Consider the following 21325-nt stretch of genomic DNA (forward strand, 5'->3'; position numbering starts at 1 on the left):
AGTTGTCAAAACAGCCATGTGTTCCTCGCTAGAACCGTAACCCCTTCCTCTCAGTGGCGCCTTTACAAATAACTCAACTTGCAACACATTTTACTAAGTAAGCTGAGGAGAAGCCAGAGGATTGATATGTAATACTGTAGTGGTGGCGTGGAGTAACACAGTCGTCAGAGCAACCACCGGTGTTCCTCATAAGAACCGTAACCCCTTCCTGTCGCCTCCCTACGTCAGACACTCCGCCTTGTCTCTGTATAAACGATTCTCATGTGCTGAACGCCACTTGGGGTGATTTTCTGCTTTAGATTACATACTAGTTTTACTGAGTAACTTTTAGACTCGGCCTAGTCTAGGACATAGGGTTAATTTGTATAGAGTACGCCGGTTCAGTTTGTACTCCTAGTGTCACAGAAATAACAGAAGTGTAGTATATGTTTTTACAAGCAATTTATTTTTCTACCATGTGAACAACTCATGGGCACAGTTAATCAGTATTCCTGGAATGATTTGTGGTATTATATCAAAAGGTTTTGCATTACCTCAAGCTTCAGGGCTCATTAGTTAATTGTGGGTGGTTTATACTATGAATAGTTAAAAGTTTGTATTTGATAGATGTAAGTCAGCCATAGATCACAGGTCGTCATACATTTTTGTGTCTTGAGATGCTTGTTAATTAAATCCATTTATATAAGAAGGTAAATTTGAGAGATAATTAAAGTTGAGGCTACAGCAGCATCAAGATCTGTGCAAGGTTTTATGATCCTTCTCCATTACCTCATCAAATAGTTAAAGTTGAGGCCACATAAACATCAAGACCTGTGCAAGGTTTGATAATCTTTCCCCTACCTTGCATCACAGTGAAGTGTGGCTTGTATTTAAGTGCAAAGATGTACTAGATTATTACCTACTTCTCTTGGGGTCATATGAATAAGTATGGAAGAAAGTGCCTGACTATTTCATTACACTTTTGTAGTTTAATATCCTGTGTTGCTTAGTGATGGGCTTAGAATTCTGAAGTGTTGAGAGGTAAAAAGGAAGGAGGTAAGGATGCATGATTGGGAAGAGGAGTGTGGAGGAGGACATGACAAGGAGACCAGTGTGATGCTAAAGAAGACCTGGAGATAATGAGTGTGTGAGTAGGATGACATGACAAGGAGACAATGGAAAGGCTGAAAAAAAGACCTAGAGATGGTGTGTCTGTGTTTAGGAGGGCATGGCAAGGAGACTAGTGGGAAGACTAAAAGAAAACCTAGAGGTGTGCCAGTGTTTATTTAGGAGGGCATGGCAAGGAGACCAGTAGTAAGACTAAAGAAAACCTAGAGATGGTGTGCAGTGGCGTACCCAGAAATTTGAAAAGGGGGCGCCGGGGGCCATTATATATATATATATATATATATATATATATATATATATATATATATATATATATATATATATATATATATATATATATATATATATATATATATATATATATAAACCTTTGCAAAAAGGGCCTCCCACCTCGGTACACCACTGATAGTGTGCCTGTGTGTAGGATATGAAATGTAATGAATTTTCGGGGTTTGAATTTGGCGGCGGCCCGACACACTGTTTCGGAGCTCATTTATTATAGAAATGGCTTAAGTACTTTAGTTTGTTATACCTTCACAAGGAAAAGAATACAAATAAAAACCAAGTAGACAAGGAACTGAACCTTTTACTTTACGCAGACAATGAAATAATACTAACACTACAGGAAAACACTAAAGATGACCCCGTACAAAACGCGGAAAATGAAGCAGAGGAATATGAACCATCCCTTCCTTCTCCAAGCGGTTCAGGTAGCGAGTCTAGGCGGGCAGAAAGCAGCCGTGGAGGGAGCGGGGCACTTGTGAGGCCGTGGTGAAAGAGGCGCGTCCCAGTTCCGTCATATCCGCAGCGTTCAGGACCAGGAATGTCACCTTCGCCTTATCGTTGCTGTGGAGAACTGTTCCGATCACCACGCCGTCGTCCTCAGCCTGAAGGAGAATGAGATGAGGACAATGAGGTATGGAGTGGTTAGATGGTTAGTGTTCAAAGACAGGGAAGTTGATTATCACTTTGAATGATATATAGGTAGGATTATTAATTAACCTTTCGAGTGAGGTTAGGAATAGGTAGTTAGTGTATTCGTTTTGAATAGTGAAGTTAGTAGCTTGCTAGTTAACGTTCAAGGATAGGAAAGTTTATTATCGTTTTGAATGGTGACGAATGGAATAATAATAATTATTATTTTGGGTTAGGTTGAATAATTAGCGAGTAATTAATTAAGGAATAATTAATTAAGGAATAATTAACGAGTGTTAAGTATAGTTTTGAATGAGGTATGGAATAGTAAGCTAATTAGTGTTCAAGAATAGCGAGGTTACGTATTGTTTTGAATGGAGGCATAGGATAGTTAGCTAGTTACTTATAAAGAGGAGTAGTTAGCTAGTTGAAGTGCTTAAGGGCAGGAGTTAGTATTTCATTCCTGAGTGGTGGTAAGCTAGATCTATATTTGAAGCAATCGTACCGTGGCTCCGGGTCTGGGCACAAAGCACGACACGGAGGCGTACAGACCATCCTCACCCCAGTCCTTCACTTCCCTCGTGTCCAGGTCTACCTTGCCGAACTGTCAGAGGAGGAAGATAAAGCATTATATTTTCAGTCAACGCCACTTCCTGTTTAAGTCCCTCGCTGTATAATGGTTCTCAAATAATGAAATAGACTCGGAATAGACTTATCAGGAGCTTGGGAAAACAAGAATATTAAAATAACACTAGCGTTTTTCATTTGAGAACTAGGTCAGGTTAGGTTATGTAGGTTAGGTTAGGTTAGGTTAAGCTTCATTCTGTTAATTAATTTCACTGCTGAACCCTACATTGTATAGATCACGACCTAAAAAAAGGCATATCTCGTCGATAAATAAAAAATCAGTGTATGGAAATTAATAACCTAAGTAATTTTCCATAACCAGATAAATTCAAGAAAAAAAGTCTGTACCTCGCCCATCGTGCTCTTCATGTCTCCCTTGGTGCCGTAGAAATACTTATACTTCTTTCTGAGGAAGGAGGAGTTGAGTGTGGGAATTTCGTAGGAGAAGTCGGTGATGCTGTCTGGCGTGAGGAGCAGGGAGCCGTCCTTCTGTCGGTGCGCCCTTGCCTTGCTGCCGCCGATCATCACCTGCGAACGAGAGGAAACTTGTCTTTCTCACTTGTCTTGCTTTCTTTAATTCATTCTTCACTGCGAAACTTCTTATTCTCTAGATACTTACTTTTCTTGATCATTTCACCGTTGGACACTTTTTTTTTCGACTTAGAACGTCTTACATGCTTGTTTTTCTGCTACAGTCTATTAAACAACCCCGTAGCCTAGATGAACCAAAATTGTCCTTATCTTTACTTGTATTTTTTTGGTATTTTACGTAAAAGGCGACTCTGGTCTAGGACAACAAAACGGCTGCTACTCATATATAATAAAAGGGCCTATTGAAGATGCTAGTCCCGAAAAAAATGTATGTAGTCTAAAGGATTCTCCAAAATTTGAGGGTATGTCATTTGGTTTACGGCCTTACAGGAAACTAATTTTTATGAAGAACTTTTTTTTTTTTTTTTTTTTTTTTTTTTTTTTTTTTTTAAGTTTCGTCTCTTATAGTCATTCATCTTTGCAGGAAATAGTAATCTTTATGGAGCAACAAGTTAAACGCGTCTATATGTTAAGTACCTTTTAGTTAACTGCCTCCGCACAGTCATTGCTTACCAGGTTGAGTTCCGGCGTTGCCTTCTCGTTCACCTCCAGCGGCACGATGATCCTCTTGACGCTGCCGCCGTCCATCTCATTTCCGAGGTTGGGGTTCTCCTGCAGGGGGAGCCAAGGGGCGTTAAAAGTACGTACTCTCCAGAAAGAAAAAAGACAAAGGCTCATTAATTCTTTTCCTGATAACTGATACACGGTTTCTCAATGCCGGGACATTTCTTTAGATCTAGTGCATCCGCTTGTAAACATTTGACTAGCCATATAATGTTAAATCTATTCTTTTAATCCCTTTTCCATTGCTTATAGATTTTTGTAACGATTTTTATAGATTTTTGTAACGATTTTATACCGTGCCTTTGGTGACGTGAAATGTTGCATATCCCAATGAAAGGAATAATACGGAAAGCGTTAAAACGAAAAGCAAAATTACGTAAATGTGGAATAACAAAGTCCAAAAGGAACCAAAAAAGAACACGATTTATTAACAGTCTCCTTACCCTGAGGTTCTTGAGGTGAAGGGCGTGGAGGAAGTTGATGTCAGCATATCCGTTCACATCAATGATCACGTGGTTGTCTTGCTCGTAGCAGTTGATGATGTGCATGAAGAAGAACGCCTCGCACTTCACCTTCTGCTTTACCTCCTTGCCCGTTTCGCGGTGCACCAGGTGGATCTTGATCTGCGGGGAGGCGAGGAGGCGGTATTAAATGAGAATGGCAGATTGGATGATATATAGTTGTGAAATTGTGGTGAATGTCTGTTTATGTAACGAAGGTTCACTTGCTCATTTATTTTTATTCATTCATTCAGTTGGTCAATATAACGAGGATTCAGTCCGTCAGCCAGTCAGTCAGTCAATTACTTAATCATTCATTCAGTCAGTCAGTCTATATAACGAATATTCAGTCAGTCAGTCAGTCAGTTAATCGGTTATTCATTCATTTATTCATTCATTCATTCAGTAAATCAGTCACTCACTCAGTCACACACTCAATCAGTCAACCACTCAAGCACCCATCCAGTCAGTCAGTCAGTCAGTCAGTTAATCACTCAAATACCCACCCACCCACCCACACACACACACACCCACCCTCCCTGCCACAACCCACCAGCTTGTTGTTCATCCACTCCATGCCGCCAATGAAAGGCTTGTCCCTGATCGTGTTGGCCACCATTGCCTTCACGTCGATGGTCATGGGCTGCTCCAGGAGAACGAAGTAGTTCTGGGTCATGCCAAAGGTGTGCATGTGGCAAGGATTCAGTTTCCAGCGAGCATCTACCGACGCCACCTTCTTGGGCTTGGCGAACACGTTGCCTGCACGGGGAGGGGGGAGATGAAGTAGACTGAGTGATATAGAATGAAATAATACGCTGCCTGCACGGGGAGTGAGGAGTTTAGATAGACTGAATGATATACGTAGAATGAAATGGATGGGTGAAGGAACATGGAATAGACTAGATATACAAAATTAAATTGATAAATTAATAAAATGGATCAACAGAACTGAAATTTATATAAAAAAATGCGTTCTTGCGATCGGATAGTAGAATGGAATTACTGAATATTTATGAATAGAGGAATAAAATGGTTGAATTAAAATTGGTATAGAAAATGAAGTTACGATAAATAAATAAATAAATAAATAAATGTGTGTAACTGAATAATTAGGTAAAGTAAACTAGACCAGAATATTTCGTAAATAACAAAAAAAAAAAAAAAGTTGTGAATTCTCCCTCGATTGAGTAAAGTTTAAAATTCTTCTTCCATTGATAAAAAAAAAAAAAAATCATGAAACGAAATAATTCTTCTGATTTACAAAATAAACAAAAATAAGAAATAAGTAAATAAAAATAACTAAACAGATAAACAAGTAACATAAACCAATAAAAAAAAAATCAACAACAAAACAAAACTACTGAAGAACCATTGAAATATCTCCCCTATTCCCCTCCTGACATACGCTGCTCGCAATCTGCACTCACTCTTTCCCTCCTGCGCCGTGGGGGGGAAACTGACGATGTCGTACTTGGGTCCCGTGGGTCCAACCATGTGCAGCACGTTGTAGGTGGTGCCGTCAGGGAGCATGTGGGGGTTGGGGCAGTGGGAGTTCATGTTGAGTTCCTTGTGTAGGTCAACCTGGCAGGGGGAGAGAGAGAGAGAGGGGTGTTGATGAGCAAGGTGGTGGTGGTGGTGGTGGTGGTGGTGGGAGTAGTAGTAGTAGTAGTAAACAAGACGTCTGAAATAAAACCCCACTGAAGCTACCAGTTCTCAAAGAGTAGTCAAAAAGATTATAGCAGTAAAAGTAGTAGTAGTAGTAGTAGTAGTAGTAGTAGTAGTAGTAGATTTTTGTTGTTATTCATTTCATTGTTTTTTTGTTATTACCATCATTATTATTATCATCATCATCATCATCATCATCATCATTTATTAAGTTTTAGCTATTCTTTCTCATCCTTCTCTTCATATACTTGCTGTTTTCCCTCTCCTCCTCCTTATTTACCCTGCTCTTTTCCATTTCCCCTCTCCTCCTCCACAATCAAATACAAACTTATTCAAACACACTCCAAAGCGCCAAAACCCACAATTCCGCTGCTGTGACGCCCTCAGTTCCACCACTCCTCGTTCGCTCCTCACCTTGCTAATGGTCTCCAGAGTGGTGGGGTCAATCTTGTGGAGGAAGGGCGCCTCAGTGATGCAGTAATGCTCGCCGCCAAACTTCACCACTCCCACGGGCGCGTTATCTGAGAACATCTTGTCGAAAGCAAACTTGTCACTCAGCCTGGGGAGAGATGGAGGTGAGACTCGAGGAAGGGAGAGAATGAAGCTAACTTGTCACTCAGCCTGGGGAGAGATGAAGGAGGTGAGACTCGAGGAAGGGAGAGAATGAAGCTAACTTGTCACTCAGCCTGGGGAGAGATGAAGGAGGTGAGACTCGAGGAAGGGAGAGAATGAAGCTAACTTGTCACTCAGCCTGGGGAGAGATGAAGGAGGTGAGACTCGAGGAAGGGAGAGAATGAAGCTAACTTGTCACTCAGCCTGGGGAGAGATGAAGGAGGTGAGACTCGAGGAAGGGAGAGAATGAAGCTAACTTGTCACTCAGCCTGGGGAGAGATGAAGGAGGTGAGACTCGAGGAAGGGAGAGAATGAAGCTAACTTGTCACTCAGCCTGGGGAGAGATGAAGGAGGTGAGACTCGAGGAAGGGAGAGAATGAAGCTAACTTGTCACTCAGCCTGGGGAGAGATGGAGGTGGTGAGACTCGAGGAAGGGAGAGAATGAAGCTAACTTGTCACTCAGCCTGGGGAGAGATGAAGGAGGTGAGACTCGAGGAAGGGAGAGAATGAAGCTAACTTGTCACTCAGCCTGGGGAGAGATGGAGGTGAGACTCGAGGAAGGGAGAGAATGAAGCTAACTTGTCACTCAGCCTGGGGAGAGATGAAGGAGGTGAGACTCGAGGAAGGGAGAGAATGAAGCTAACTTGTCACTCAGCCTGGGGAGAGATGAAAGAGGTTACACGCAAGGAAGGGAGATAATAATTGAAGCCAACTTGTCACTCAGTTTTGGGAGAGATGAAGGTAGATTCAGGAAGGGAGAAAATAAAGCTAACTTGTCACTGTTTGGGGAGAGATGGAGGTTAGACTCAAGGAAGAAGAAAATGGAGCAAACTTGTCACTCAGCCTGGGGGGAAGTGAAGGAAGGTAGAGACTCGGTATTGGAAAAGAACGATAAGGATTTGGTTTTTCTATTCTTTTAGGGTTTTAGAAGATGATTTGTACCTCGCACTTTAAACCAGTAGAAAAGGAGAGATTAGCATAGAAAAGTTACTCTATCTTTGACATACCAACGCCTTAGAAAAAAAATAAAGTCACGCAGCATTACTCATGTGAACTAACAGACGTCGTATCATCATTACTAAACGAAAGATTAAATTTACTTAGCCAACTGACTTTTACCGAAACTCATATAAAACTCGCCATTCTCGAATCCTGCCAATCAACTAATTTTTCACCATTAAAAAAAAAAAAAAAATCTAGTAACTTTCTAAAACTCGTAAAAAAATCACCACTCTTGAAAATCAGTCGACTAACTTTATAAACACTCGTCAGTAAATCATTCTCTAAAAGCTGCTCTGCCAATTAACTAACCAGCTCTTCGAAACTCTCCTCCAAAACTCAAGTAAACCTCACCATCTTAAAAAAAAAAAAAACTTCACGAACTCACTCAAAAAAACTTGCCATCTACAAAACCTCCTTTACGAACTCTTTTTAAAAAATTACCATCTTCAAAAACCTACTTTACGAACCAACTCTTTCAAAACACACACACACACACACACACACACACAGAAAAGAAAAATTAAAGTATCTAAAACACACACACACACACACACACACACACACACACACACACACACACACACACACACACACACACACACACACACACACAACCTTACTTAAACCAACCTCACCAAAGCCTTTATCAAAACCAAACAAACTCACTCACTTTGCCAACTTATTCTTGGTGACAGACTTGCCAGTGGTGCCGAACTCGGACACCACAATCTGGCCATGCTCGAGGTTGGTGGTGTAGGCATAGGAGCGGAGGAACCTGCTGTTGTAGGTGACGCCAGTCTCCGTGATGTTGAACTTCTGCAGGAGCGCGGAGCCATCGAACACGTGGTTGAACTCATTCTCCCCGTAAGTCATGCGTCCAGGCCCGTTGAGGATGTAGGAGCCGCGCAACCACGAGGGTATGCTGCCTGTAAGGGGAGGAGGAGGAGTAGTGGTGGTGGTGGCAGTGGTGGTGGTGGTGGTGATGATGATGATGGAGATGTGTAAAGGGATATGTATTAGAAGGAGGACGAAGAGTGGGGGTGTGGTGGTAGTGGTGCTGGTAGTAGTAGTAGTAGTGGTAGTAGTAGTAGTAGTACATAATAGCAGTAGTTATTATTATTATAATTGTTGTTGTTGTTGTTATTGTTGTAGCAGTAGTAGAGAAAGAGAAGGAAAATTTAGGAACAGATACCAAAAGAAAAAGGAGGGCAGGAGGAGGAGGAGGAGGAGGAGGAGGACAAAAGAAATACAAAGGAAGACCAAACAACAACAGACCATGATGTCCTTACTAGGCTGTTTGCGTAATTATTATACTCTATTAGTGCGAAAGACAGGATAGCACAGGAGAAGGCTCCTCCCCACCTCCCAATCCCTCCAGCCGATGCTGGCAGGAAAAAAAATTGGTACCATATTGTATAGGAAAAATAACAAGGAATTTGATAAGAAAGTAAGACAGAGATGGTCTACTTTTATTACATTTAATCTACATGCAGTCCTAATATTTGTGTTATCTGATGAGACGCTTCCCTTACCTTAAATTTGATTGAATGGGATATATTTTTACCCGATGACTATAGTGATGGGTGAGTTGCTCTGCTAGGAACTCGATTCCTCTTATCATTACTGTAGCGGGGTCAGCAGCAAGTCGCCGAGGAACAAGCCATCACTAAGGTCTCTTTAATCCAGTTAATTTTCTTTGTAGTAAAGTGGTTGTTTTTTCTTCCTTAATGAAATATATCCCCATCAGATGATAGATAGTACGGAGTGAACGTGTTCGTTTTTCAAACCTGAACACTGACAGTTTATTAGTTTTATTAGACAGGATTAGTTTCTAGATACTTGTCAAGACGGGTTTTGAATGAATTCACAGTATTTGAGTTAACAGCACTTGATGGAAGATAATTCCAGACATTTATTACACGATTAAAGAAAAAAAAATGTTTGGCTTTATTTGTTTGAAATCGCTTACCTTTTAATTTGAAGCCATTGCTTCTTGTAACACTTGTTTAGTTGAATGTTAGGTAAAGTTCAGGACTTACATTTGTGAAACCCTTAACAATTTTGTAAAGCAATATCAGCTCCCCTCTTAATTTGCGTTTTGATAAGGAGAATAAATTGAGTTCTTTAAGGCGTTCCTCGCAGGGTTTATTGCGAAGCCTTGGGATAATTTTTGTTACTCTACGTTATATTTTTTCTAATTTCTCAATATCATTTTTGTAACCAGGTGGCAAAAATTGTACATTATATTTAAGACGAGGACGTACAAGTGAGTTATACAAGGTCAGGATTATTTTCTCAGGTTTCAAAGTGAAAGATCTTCCTATGAAGCCTATTAATTTATTGACAATATTATTGACTTCGGTGCAATGTTTGTTTGATTTAAGATCTGTTGACTCTAAAACTCCCAGATCTTTTCAGCATCCACACTTTTGATGGGGGTGTTACTTACTGGCTTGCTATTTCCAATGTGTAATACGTGGCATTTATCAAAATTAAAGTTCATAAGCCACTTTTCAGACCATTCAATGAAAGTGTCTGTGTCTTTTTGCAAAATTTGACATTGGGTTGGTGACTCAGCCTTGTTAGCAATCTTAGTATCATCTACGAATTTTGACAATACTTATGATCCCTTCGTCTGTGTCATTGATGCAAATTATGAAGAGTATCGGTCCTAAGATTGATCCTTAAGAAACACCACTACATGCATTTATCCAACTTGAAGAGTTACCGTTAATTACTACTCGCTGTTTGCGGTCTGTTAACCAGTCCTCTGTCCACGCGGCGAGGTCACCTGTTATGCCGTGGGCTTTTACTTTATGCATGAGGCACTTATGTGGAACTTTATCAAATGCTTTCTGAAATTCAAAATTAACTACATCTACTGCCCTGGTATTATCGTACATATTATACACGTAGTGGAAGAAATCAAGTAAATTCGTGAGGCATGAGCGTTTATTTCTGAAACCGTGCTGAGTGTCCTGGTATTATCGTACATATTACATTTCCAGGAAATATAATATGTACGATGATACATATTACTTTCCAGGAATTTTATTGTTTTATCCCTTATTATTGATTCCATAAGCTTATCCACTACTGATGTGAGGCTTATATGACGGTAATTTTGAGATTGAGATTTGTAACCCTTTTTTAAAAGATAGGTGTAACATTTGCAAGTTTTCATTCATAAGGGACTTGTCGTGTGTTTAACGAATTGTTGAATAATATGGATAGAGGCTTGGCAAGCTCATTTTTAGCCTCCTTCAATATTCCCGGGGAAATTTGATCTGGTCCTGGTGTTTTGTTTATTTTAATTTTATTGATCGCACGTAAAATTTCATTCTCTTGGGAAGTACACGTGTTCAAAAGGAGTTGTTATTTAGAGAGTGAGTGCGTGGTAGGTATTCAGAATTTCCCTCTTTTGTGAATACGGATGCAAAGTAGTCGTTGAGATTCTCAACCATTAGGATTTCGTCATCAGTGTTTGCCAGTTTTCACGACAAGAGACCAATTGTAGAAGCTGATACTTTTTCTTTCTGATATAGCTGAAAAAAATTCTTTGAGATTTGATTTGCGTGAATTTGCTATGTGAAATTCAATGCTATTCTTACTCTCCCTCGTAAGTTTTTTCATAATGACGCCGCAGTTGATCATGTTCTGATTTGTCAGGAGGAGGAGGAGGAGGAGGAGAACGAGATCGCAATTTGTAGTGTGGGAAATATAAGATGTTTGATGCGGTGCAATATAAGATGTACATGAGGAGGAGGAGGAGAACCTGTAAAGCTAATGGATGTGGAGGAAAGATGAGATGATGATATTATCTTACTAGAGGAGGGGGAGGAGAAGGAGGAGGTGGGGGTGGAGTGAAAGATAACGAGGAGAGGATCACGAGCATAACAAGGAGGAGGAGGAGAGGCAATGAAACATGAATATTGATGAACTGATTAGTTAGCCTAAATTTCGTCTTGTCTATTGGTGAGGAGGAGGAGGAGGAGGAGGAGGAGGAGGAGAAAAATAATAAAACTAATAGACAAGTAATGAGAAGATAAGATTCCAAGAAGCTTGCGGGAAAAAAAATACACACACACACACACACACACACACACACACGGAACCTGTTTGTCAATAATCCAGTTTTTGTTTGCCTCTCTAGGTCATAACAAGACAGCTCCATCTCTATCAAAGACGATCAAATGCTTCTTTATCTCTTCTCAGCTTCACGCTTCATCTTGCACGTAAACCAGAGGAGCGCAAAGGAACACCAAGGAAGAACAAGAACACTGGATGATTACTTTGCTGTAGTCCTTACGAGACATTCTGTGATAAGGTACATTGTTTCGTAAAGTAAAAACAGTAAAGATGAAGGTTCCTATTTACTTGTGATGGATGAAGATAGAAAGGAGAGAAGGAAAGTGAATGATTAAGATTGCTAATAGGATAGTGAAGATCAAGGTTCCAATTGATTCATGTGATAGAGGAGAGAGAAAGAAAGTAAGAGTGTGAATGATAAAGATTGCTAAGCGTGAAATTAATATAAACTTTTACTTAAACTGATATATTCACTGTGATATGAGACGAAAAAAGAAAAAAAAGAAAACATGAATAATAAAGATTGAAAGTTAGTTCAAACGTAACTTAAAACTGATTCATTCACAGAAAACCTATATTGACCTTTAGAAAAAACAAGAGGAAAGTCACGGATGAGAAGTCTTTCTTATTTCTTTTTTTTATCATCCTCCGTCTCTTACTTTAGATTAGATACTGTAGCTTATCTCACACACACACACACACACACACACGAAAATAAAACTCTCTTAGGAGTTTTAAATGAAACCTTTTACTGTTCGTTCTTCCTTTGTGTTCGTTTGCGTAATAGTACAGGAGGAAAGGAAAGGGGAAAGGAAAGGAGTCAGCGAACTTCATAGATAAAACCACAAAGAAACACCCAGCGTTCGTTCTTCTTTTGTGTTCATTTACGTAACAGTACAAGAAGAAAGAGTTGAAAGGAAAGGGGTTAGCGAGCTCCATAGAGAAAACCCGTTGGAAAGGTTACAGTGTGACAGCAACAATAGCGGTTATTGGCAGGAGAAAGTGTAGTGGAGTCTCACCCGAGCTTAAACATAGTGGGCCAGGTCTGCAGGCACTCACTCGTTCAATTCCCTGCCCCGTCTTTTGAAATGGTTAGCTTTTTCACAAGGACTATTTTCAAAGGACATCGATTATTTTCAAAGGCGGCAACTTAAGTAATAGTGGTCCAGGTTTGCAGGTGTTCCCAAAGGCGCTCGTTCAACTCTCTGACCCGTGTTTTGAAAGGCTTAGCTCTTTCACAAGGACTGTTTACGGAGGACACAACTTAGCGTAGTGGTCCCTTGTTTTCTTATGTTCCAGGTCTTCAGGTCTTCTTATAGGGTCCTTTTAACTCATGGGCCGTGTTTTTGAAAGGCTCTGCTCTCTCAGGGACTGTTTTCAAAGGCTATGGATAAAGAATAATGGTTTCTTATTATTATTATTATTTTTTTTTTGTTCTTATGACTGCCACATGTAAGCCTTATGACTTCTTGCAGCTTCCCTTGTGTTCTTATATTCTCATGATCCAGGTTTTCCCTACAGGGCCTCGTTCATCCATCCCCTGTGTTTTGAAGTGGTTAGCTCTCCCATGAGGATAATTTTCAAAGGCTCATCAATGACTGATCAAGTTTTCATAGATTCATTTTCCCTTCTTTGATGAGGACTCTGTTAAACTGTCACTAGAATCTCTTGCATTAGTGAGATGGACAGAATAGTGGCGAAAGAGGGGGGGAAAAAAAGAAGCAGCCAGATCATTCCAGGGCTTACCAGTGAAAGGCATAAGAAATGTAGATACTGGTAAACTCTTGCACTAGTTAGATGGACGGAATGGTATTAGAAGAGTGAGGAAATCAGAAATAGAGAATTCCAAAGTTTACCAATGAAAGAGATAAAAGAATGGATACTAGTTAAATGTTTCATTAGTGAGCTGGACAGAATAGCGACTGAAGCAAAAAACAGACTATACACACAAAAAATAAAGTAACAGATAATTCCAGACTCTACCAATGAAAGAGGCGAAAAAATCAAAATACCGGCAAACTCTCGCATTAATGAATTATACAGAACAGCAACTGAAGCGTAAAACCACACACTACATACACGAAAAACAGAAAATGACATAATTCTAAACTTTACCAGTGAAGGAGACAAAAGATGACACAAAATAGAATAATGACTGATACGAAAAACCAACCAACCAACAAACACACACACACACACGAAACACACGCACCACATGCCCTCACCTGCAACACTTCCATCCAAGGGCGTGACATGCTCCTCCACGCAGTTCCTATCCCAGGTGCTAAACTCGTAAGGCATCTTGAGTCTTCTAAAAGGACCAACACTTCTCTTTAACAAAACAAAACGACTGGATGGTGAAACTGCGAGTGATCCCCCTTGTGTGATTGAGAGTTATGGTGTGTGAGAGTGTGGGGGTGAGTGAGAGTTGGGCGCGAGTGGAGAGGCGAGGGAGAGGAGAGAGAGGGATGGTCTGCGCGCGCGTGATGTTAGCGACGGACTGGAAGGAAGAAGCTAATGTGTGCTGTCTTTATTGTGACTGGCTGGTTGGTCCTCTCTCTCTCTCTCTCTCTCTCTCTCTCTCTCTCTCTCTCTCTCTCTCTCTCTCTCTATACGTTCACCTTTCTTCCTTTCTTCGTATTCGTCTACTTGTTCTTGTTGTCCATTTTATCATCATTATCAGCATCATCTCTATCTCTCTTTATCTCTCTTTCTTCTACTACTACTACTACTACTGCAACCCTCCCCACCTCTCTTTCTCTCTCTTTCTCTCTCTCTACGTTCACCTCTCTTCCTTTCTTCGTATTCGTCTTCTTGTTCTTGTTGTCCTTTTTATCATCACCATTATCAGCATCATCTCTATCTCTCTCTATATCTCTTTCTTCCATCACTACTACTACTACTACTACTACTGCAACCCTACCCCACCTCTCTCTCTCTCTCTCTCTCTCTCTCTCTCAGCGTGGGAGGACTGACCGATATGGGGAGAGGGGGGAGGGAAAGGGAAAAAAAATAATCAACACCACCGTTACAAGTCAAGATAAGAGTGGGGGAGGAGGAAAAAAAAAGTAAAACCACTGATTGTAACGTTAAAAGTCACTGAGATAAGCAGACAGGCACAGACGAGATAGGTGTGGCTTTCTTGCATTCGTCTTGTTGTTATGTAAGAGAGAGAGAGAGAGAGAGAGAGAGAGAGAGAGAGAGAGAGAGAGAGAGAGAGAGAGAGAGAGAGAGAGAGGGAGAGAGAGAGCTACAAGTACTTAGTTTTTCCTCTCCTTCTTTGGTTGGGTCCATATGAACATCAATTAAACTCCCACGCACTTTCACGTCGTTAGGTAAGGTTAGGTTAGGGTGGGATCGTTTAGATTTGGTAAAGATAGATTAGGTTAGGTTAAATTAGGTTCTGTTAGGTTAAGTTTTATATGGTTTGGTTAGGTTAGGTCAGGTTAATTTGGTTAGGTTAGGTTATGTTACGTTAGGTTAAGTTTGTTTAAGTTAGGTTATGCTAGGTTAAGTTAAGTGAGGTTAGATTTATATTTGGCTTGGTTAGCTTAGGTTTGTTTAAGTTAGCTTTGATTGGATTTGGTTTTGCTGGGGTTAAGTAAAGTTTGGTTATGCTTGGGTTAAGTCAGATTAGGTTAGGTTGTGTTAGGTTAGGTTACAATTTTTTACTCTCTCAAAAGCAAGTCGTAATGAAAGTTAGGTTAGGTTAAGTTAGATTAGGTCAGGTTGCGTTAGGTTAAGTTACAACTTTTTATTCCCTCAAACCGAAGTCGTAATCAGAGTTAAAGGTACTAGACACTCCCAGCTATATATAACTTCATACGTAATCACTTAATCACTACTGCCTCTCCTCTTATTCAGTCCAGGAGAGATAAAGATAGAAAAAGAAAACCACAAAAGAACACAAAGGAAGGACAAACAGTACCAGCCCAAGTCGCCTATTCTTAAACACTTGTTCTCTCACCTGGACGGCTTTCAAATGCCACAGAGATGATTAGTCAGGTCCTCTTGGGTGTTTCTCCATTGATGATGCAGAATCCTTGTTAAAGTATCCCTAGAGGAGAGCGCAAAGAAACACAAAGGAATAACAAACTGTCAAACTAAGACCCCCTGCTTTTAAAGACTTTGTTGTTCTCTCCTATTGACGCATATTTCTTTTATTGATAATGTAGGATATTTGTTAAATTAATATAAAAAAAAATCTTGAAATCACCTTTGGAAAGTCCCATTAACTTCTACTTCAACTGTCACTACAATCACAAAAACACCATGAAAGTCCCATTAACTTCCACTAGACCATTCAATAGAATCATGAAAACACCCTTGAGAACCTTAATAACTTCCACTAGACAAGTTAAACTATCACTAGAATCATGAACACACATTGAAAGACCCATTAACTTCCACTAAATCCAGTGAAATTGTCACCAGAGTTATGAAAATGCCCTTGAAAGTCCCTGCTAACTTAAAACTATAAAGTTAGACACAGAAACGATTGATAGTACGCAACCACATCAGACTTGTTGGTCCTTACGAGGGTGTTTGTGAAAAGCTACATCAATCTAAAGGAAAAAAAAAAGTTTAGGAGAGAAGTGAAGGCGAAGGAAGAGAAAGTTGAAAAGAATGTAGTGAAAAGGGCGTAGCTTGAGTGAAAAGGGGGGAAAAAAGGGGAAAGTAGAGAAGGTAGAGAGGAAAGGAGGAATAGAGGGAAGGGAGAACATGGAATGTAGGGAACGAAGAGAGGGAATGAGGAAACAGATGGGAGAAAGGAAATGAGGAAAAGTGGGAAGGGAGAAGATGAAGAGTAAGGAAGAAGTATGGAAAGAGAGGGATGAACAGAAGGAAGGGAAAAGATAGAGAGTAAAGAAGAAGGGAGGAAGAAAATAAGGAGATGGAAAAAAAAAGGGAGATGAAGAGTAAGGAAGAAGAAAATATAGAAAAGAAGGAAAATACGAAAGGAAATAAAAAGAGAAGGGAGAAATAAATGAGAACAGTGCGAGAGAAGGAAAAAATGAAAGGAGGGATAGATGAAAGTACGAAATGGAGAGAAAGAAGAGAGATAAAGAGAAACAGAGAGAAAATAACAAAATATAAGTAGATGGAAGTAAGGAAAGAGAGAGAGAGAGAGAGAGAGAGAGAGAGAGAGAGAGAGAGAGAGAGAGAGAGAGAGAGAGAGAGAGAGAGAGAGGACACGTGACACTCTTTAAGGTATAAGGGACAATGTCAAGACAGCAAATTGATTCTTCTGATAAAAGTGAAGCTCGTTTGACAGGTATTTGAGACTAATGGCCTCCTCCTCCTCCTCCTCCTCCTCCTCCTCCTCCTCCTCCATGATGCCTCGAAAATTCTCTTATTCTGCAGATTCCTCGTTTTGTTCCTTGATTGTCTGTCTCTGTGTGTGTGTGTGTGTGTGTGTGTGTGTGTGTGTGTGTGTGTGTGTGTGTTTGTCTGTGTTTATTTGTCTATGTGTTTGTCTTTCTATCTGTTTATCAAGTTATCTACCTGTCTGTTCGTTTGCTTACTTAACTAACTGTCTATCTGTCTATCCATTTATCTGTTTGTCTGCTAATCTATCTGTCTGTCTGTTTGTCTATCTCCTTGTCTGTCTATATACTTGTCTGTCTTTCTACTTAACTACCTGTCTATCTGTCTACCTGTCTGTCTGTCTGCTTACTTTATCTATCTGTCTGTTTGTCTATCTACCTTTCTATCTATACACTTCTATCTATACACTTCTATCTATACACTGTCTGTCCATCTGTCGGTCATAACCACACCAGTTTTTCCCACTCATCTCTTTCAAAACCACTTTCCATCTTCTCCTCTTCCTGTGAAAGTGACTCGCAAATGCACGCAAAATTTCCTAACGACATCATTCTGTCAATCTCCAGCGCCCTAGTATTGCCACGCACCAGACGCTTATGTAAGGAGCTCGCTGAGTGTGTGTGTGTGTGTGTGGGAGGGGGGGGGGAAGAGTGAGGTTTAAGTGGTTAGGATTTTATAGCTCCGAATAAAAGGAGTGTTTTTCGTTATTAGTTGGTTTGAGATTCAGTCACAGGAAAAAGTGTGTGTGTGTGTGTGTGTGTGTGTGTGTGTCGTCTCGTGTCGTTTTCTCTCTCTCTCTCTCTCTCTCTCTCTCTCTCTCTCTCTCTCTCTCTCTCTCTCTCTCTCTCTCATGCGGTATGGTTTTAAAAAAATTGAGAGAGAGAGAGAGAGAGAGAGAGAGAGAGAGAGAGAGAGAGAGAGAGAGAGAGAGAGAGAGAGAGAGAGAGAGAGAGAGAGAGAGAGAGAGAGAATATGTACGGAAGTGACCGGACACACACACACACACACACACACACACACACACACATAAAAAAAAACAACGATAATAATAATAATAATAATAATAATAATAATAATAATAATAATAGTAATAATAATAATAATAATAAAAATGATAATAACAACAATAACAATGATAACAATAATATCAATAACAATAATAACAATAATAATAATAACAACAATATCAATAACAATACTAATAACAATAACAACATTAATAATAAAATCAAGCACAGCATCACCTCATAATTATAACTTCAAACCTGTGAATGTAACTTCCAGGAAATAATTACAACTCCCACTTTTTCCACTTTTTTTTTTCTTTTGTGTTTCTACGAGACTCGCTCCACGTCAGTAACAATTATACTTTCTCTTGAGATTTTACGGTAAATTTACTGCATGTTGTCGTTCTTGTGGCGATATTAATTTGCTGATGCGGAGAAGGCAGGGTGGGAGAGAGAATGGGGTCTTTGGGTGTAAGAGAGAGAGAGAGAGAGAGAGAGAGAGAGAGAGAGAGAGAGAGAGAGAGAGAGAGAGAGAGAGAGAGAGAGATGATAACAAGAAGAAGAATTAGAGTGAGAAGAAAGTAAAGATGACAATGATTATGATGATGCGGGGGAGAAGGAGGAAGAGGAGGAGGAGGAGGAGGAGAACGAAGACAAAAAAAAAAAAAAAGAAAAGAAAGGGGGAGAAAGGAAGCGAGAGAAATACCATGAGCAGTTTATGACTCATTGTAACGGCAACCAGTTTCAGCCTTTCCCTCCCCCATCTCCCTATCTCCCTCCCTCTTCGCCCTCCCATTCCTCCTTTTCACCTTCCTCTCTCCCCCGCAGGCGACGGAGGTAGACGGGGCGGCCCACCACGCACTGCTGGCAACGCGCGACCTAGCAACGGCGGCACGCAACACGCGCCTCACTTCTGACCACAGGTGCGCTCAAGTTGTCCAGATTGGAGTGTGATAGAGAATTAAAATGTGTATCTTATCTGTTGCCTTTCTAACTTAGATAAAAAAAAAATATTGTAATAGTGATTGTAGTAAAAAAAATATTGTAATAGTGATTGTAGTATGAACACAACACTGCAACACGCAAAACGCGCTTCACTTCTGACCACAGGTGCGCTCAAAATGTCGAGATTGGAATGAGATAGATAACTGGAATGTTTGTCTCGGTATGATAAAGAATACCTAAAAATAATTATTGTCTTAGTATGATAAAGAAGAATTACTAAAAAGAATGTTTTGGTATAATAAAGAGGAATTAAGATGTTTGTCTTAGTTTTAAATATACTAACTGAAATAAAGTAATGATGATAATATCTGTAACACTAATGATGATGTAAAGTTAACTCCATGGAAATAATTGAGTATCGAAAATAGTAAGAAAAATTAAAATAACTCATTATGTTTTGACACAAGAGACAAGGATAATAAGGAAAGGCAAAATGTCAGTTGAATTACAATACACAAAGAAACAATTAGATAGTCTCGACAATTCATTGCACCACTTAAGTAATTAATGCAGGAGCTGAAAGATGAAAAGATAATGTCGTTTTACGGTCAACACTCAGTACAAAGACAAAAACTGTTACCCGTATGACTAAAAGGGAACAAAATGGACTCGATGAAACACGATGCATAATTCAGCGCTCTGCTTTACTAATGTACTACCTAAAGAAGAAGAAGAAGAAGAAGAAAGGTGATTGCATTCCGTGGTGAACAGTTCACTGAGAAAAAAAAAAAAAAATTGTCACCCCATATGATTGGCAGGAAACCATTTAGACACAATTAAACGCGTTCGAAAATTTGACTTCTTACTTTACTGACTGAAAGAAAAAAAAAAAAAGAAAAAAAATGACTGCCAGCCTTCTAAATACGAATTCGTTGGTTGATATGTAACCTCATATGTCTGACTGAAAAAAAAAAATATTTAGGTATAATTAAACACGTTTGAGAAATCAGTGTTCTACTTTACTAAGCAAAAAAAAAAAAAAAGATATTGCCAGAAAAATATTGACTGACGGTTAAAACCATTTAAACACAATTAAATACATTGAAGAAATCGGAGCTCTACTTTACTAATTAGTGTGCTAACCGAAAGAAGGGAAAAATCTATAATTGTCAGTGAAAAAATTAATTTATAACCCCAGATGGCGGAGAGAAGACCATTCACACTCACTTAAACACGTTCAAGAATTCAAACCCATACTTTACTCGTACTGACCAAAAGAATAAGAAAATCAATAAATAACAACAAAACATAGATTTGTAACCCCGTATGACCTACAGAAAACCACTTAAACGATCAAACACATTAAAAAAAAAATAGATCCCTACTTCACTAATGCAAGCCGGTAAGACTGACAGGATACAAATAACCAAAGCACAGGAGTCCAATATTTGTTAGTCTGCCTCGCGTTGCCCGAGTCCGAAGAGATTCCTTCCACAAGAGGGACAAAAACCCGTCTGCTGTAGGTAGGTAGGTAGGCAGGTACGTGGTAATCAAGGAGTTGCGAGGTGAGACGGAGCGAGATGAACCAGTGCCGCGACCTTTCTCTCTGTCACACTTCTCACAAACCTGATGCTTCTCTTAAAGGTTGACTCAGCGTGGTAGATTCAAATGTGTGCGGTTATGTCTCGTCCGATGCATGTGTGGGTGAGTGTATGGTGTGGATTCCAGGTTTAGTTAGCAGGGGAGTTAGATTAGTAGTTATCTTCGTTATTCTAGACAGGTGTTAGTTATGCTTGTTATTCTTGTTAGTGAGGTGGTGAGGTGTTGTGGGTTTGTGTTTGTTAGTTTTTAGTTTAGTGTGTGAATTAGATGATTATTTTTGTTATTCTTGCTAGTAAGTTAGGTTAGGTATCACTAATTAAGGGGTTTGTTAGTTTAGTGATTGTTAACCTCATTCATTCACTCAGTCAGTCAGTCACTTGTTCACACCTCTTTTCCTTTTTCTTCTTTTTCTTTTTCTTTTTCTTTTTTTCTTTTTTTCTTTTCATCCATTCATACCTCTGCACTCTTTCTTTCTCTGTCTCTAAATCACTCATTCACTCAAACCTTTCATCCCTTTCTCTCACCTTCCTTCCTTCCTTCCTTCCTTCCTTCAAACTTTCCATCCACGCACACTGCCCTTCTTTTATTACCCTCTCTCCCTCTCTCTCTCTCTCTCTCAATCATACACTCACTCACTGCTCCCTTTCATACAAGTTGGCAAAATGTGAAGGTCGTTTTGTTCCAGATTATAATTTGATTCCAGGAACTGAATCCATGACGCCACCACCACCACCACCACCACTACCACCACCGCCGCCACCGCCGCCAACA

The 21325-nt window shown here is 39.8% G+C and overlaps 1 protein-coding gene and 1 long non-coding RNA gene across 2 annotated transcripts; one reads left to right on the top strand and one right to left on the bottom strand.

Moving 5' to 3' along the window:
- Window positions 1-1675: 1675 nt before the first annotated feature.
- LOC135116504 (carotenoid isomerooxygenase-like) lies at window positions 1676-14284 on the bottom strand. The gene is made up of 10 exons (XM_064034017.1): window positions 13898-14284; window positions 8254-8509; window positions 6384-6528; window positions 5732-5885; window positions 4858-5063; window positions 4248-4427; window positions 3754-3852; window positions 2998-3177; window positions 2528-2626; window positions 1676-1994 (listed from the first exon to the last, which is right to left on the bottom strand). Exons 1-10 carry the CDS (start codon window positions 13971-13973, stop codon window positions 1827-1829), a joined length of 1563 nt encoding a protein of 520 aa, XP_063890087.1. The 5' UTR covers window positions 13974-14284; the 3' UTR covers window positions 1676-1826.
- On the top strand, window positions 1882-21325 carry LOC135116506 (uncharacterized). Its single transcript, XR_010276362.1, has 3 exons — window positions 1882-2023; window positions 18836-18930; window positions 21258-21325. It is a non-coding gene; the product is annotated as an uncharacterized LOC135116506 (long non-coding RNA).

This window comes from Scylla paramamosain, chromosome 31, assembly GCF_035594125.1.
Source record: "Scylla paramamosain isolate STU-SP2022 chromosome 31, ASM3559412v1, whole genome shotgun sequence".
Classification (NCBI taxonomy): Eukaryota; Metazoa; Arthropoda; class Malacostraca; order Decapoda; family Portunidae; genus Scylla; species Scylla paramamosain.

What these genes read in the sequence shown, in the direction of transcription:
- LOC135116504 (XM_064034017.1), bottom strand. Translation starts at nt 13,973, where the DNA reads ATGCCTTACGAGTTTAGCACCTGGGATAGGAACTGCGTGGAGGAGCAT. An exon ending in AGTGGATGAACAACAAGCTG is followed by an intron (nt 4,428 to 4,857) that starts GTGGGTTGTGGC and finishes GCCTCCCCGCAG; the next exon opens with ATCAAGATCCACCTGGTGCA. An exon ending in TTCACCTCAAGAACCTCAGG is followed by an intron (nt 3,853 to 4,247) that starts GTAAGGAGACTG and finishes CTCCCCCTGCAG; the next exon opens with GAGAACCCCAACCTCGGAAA.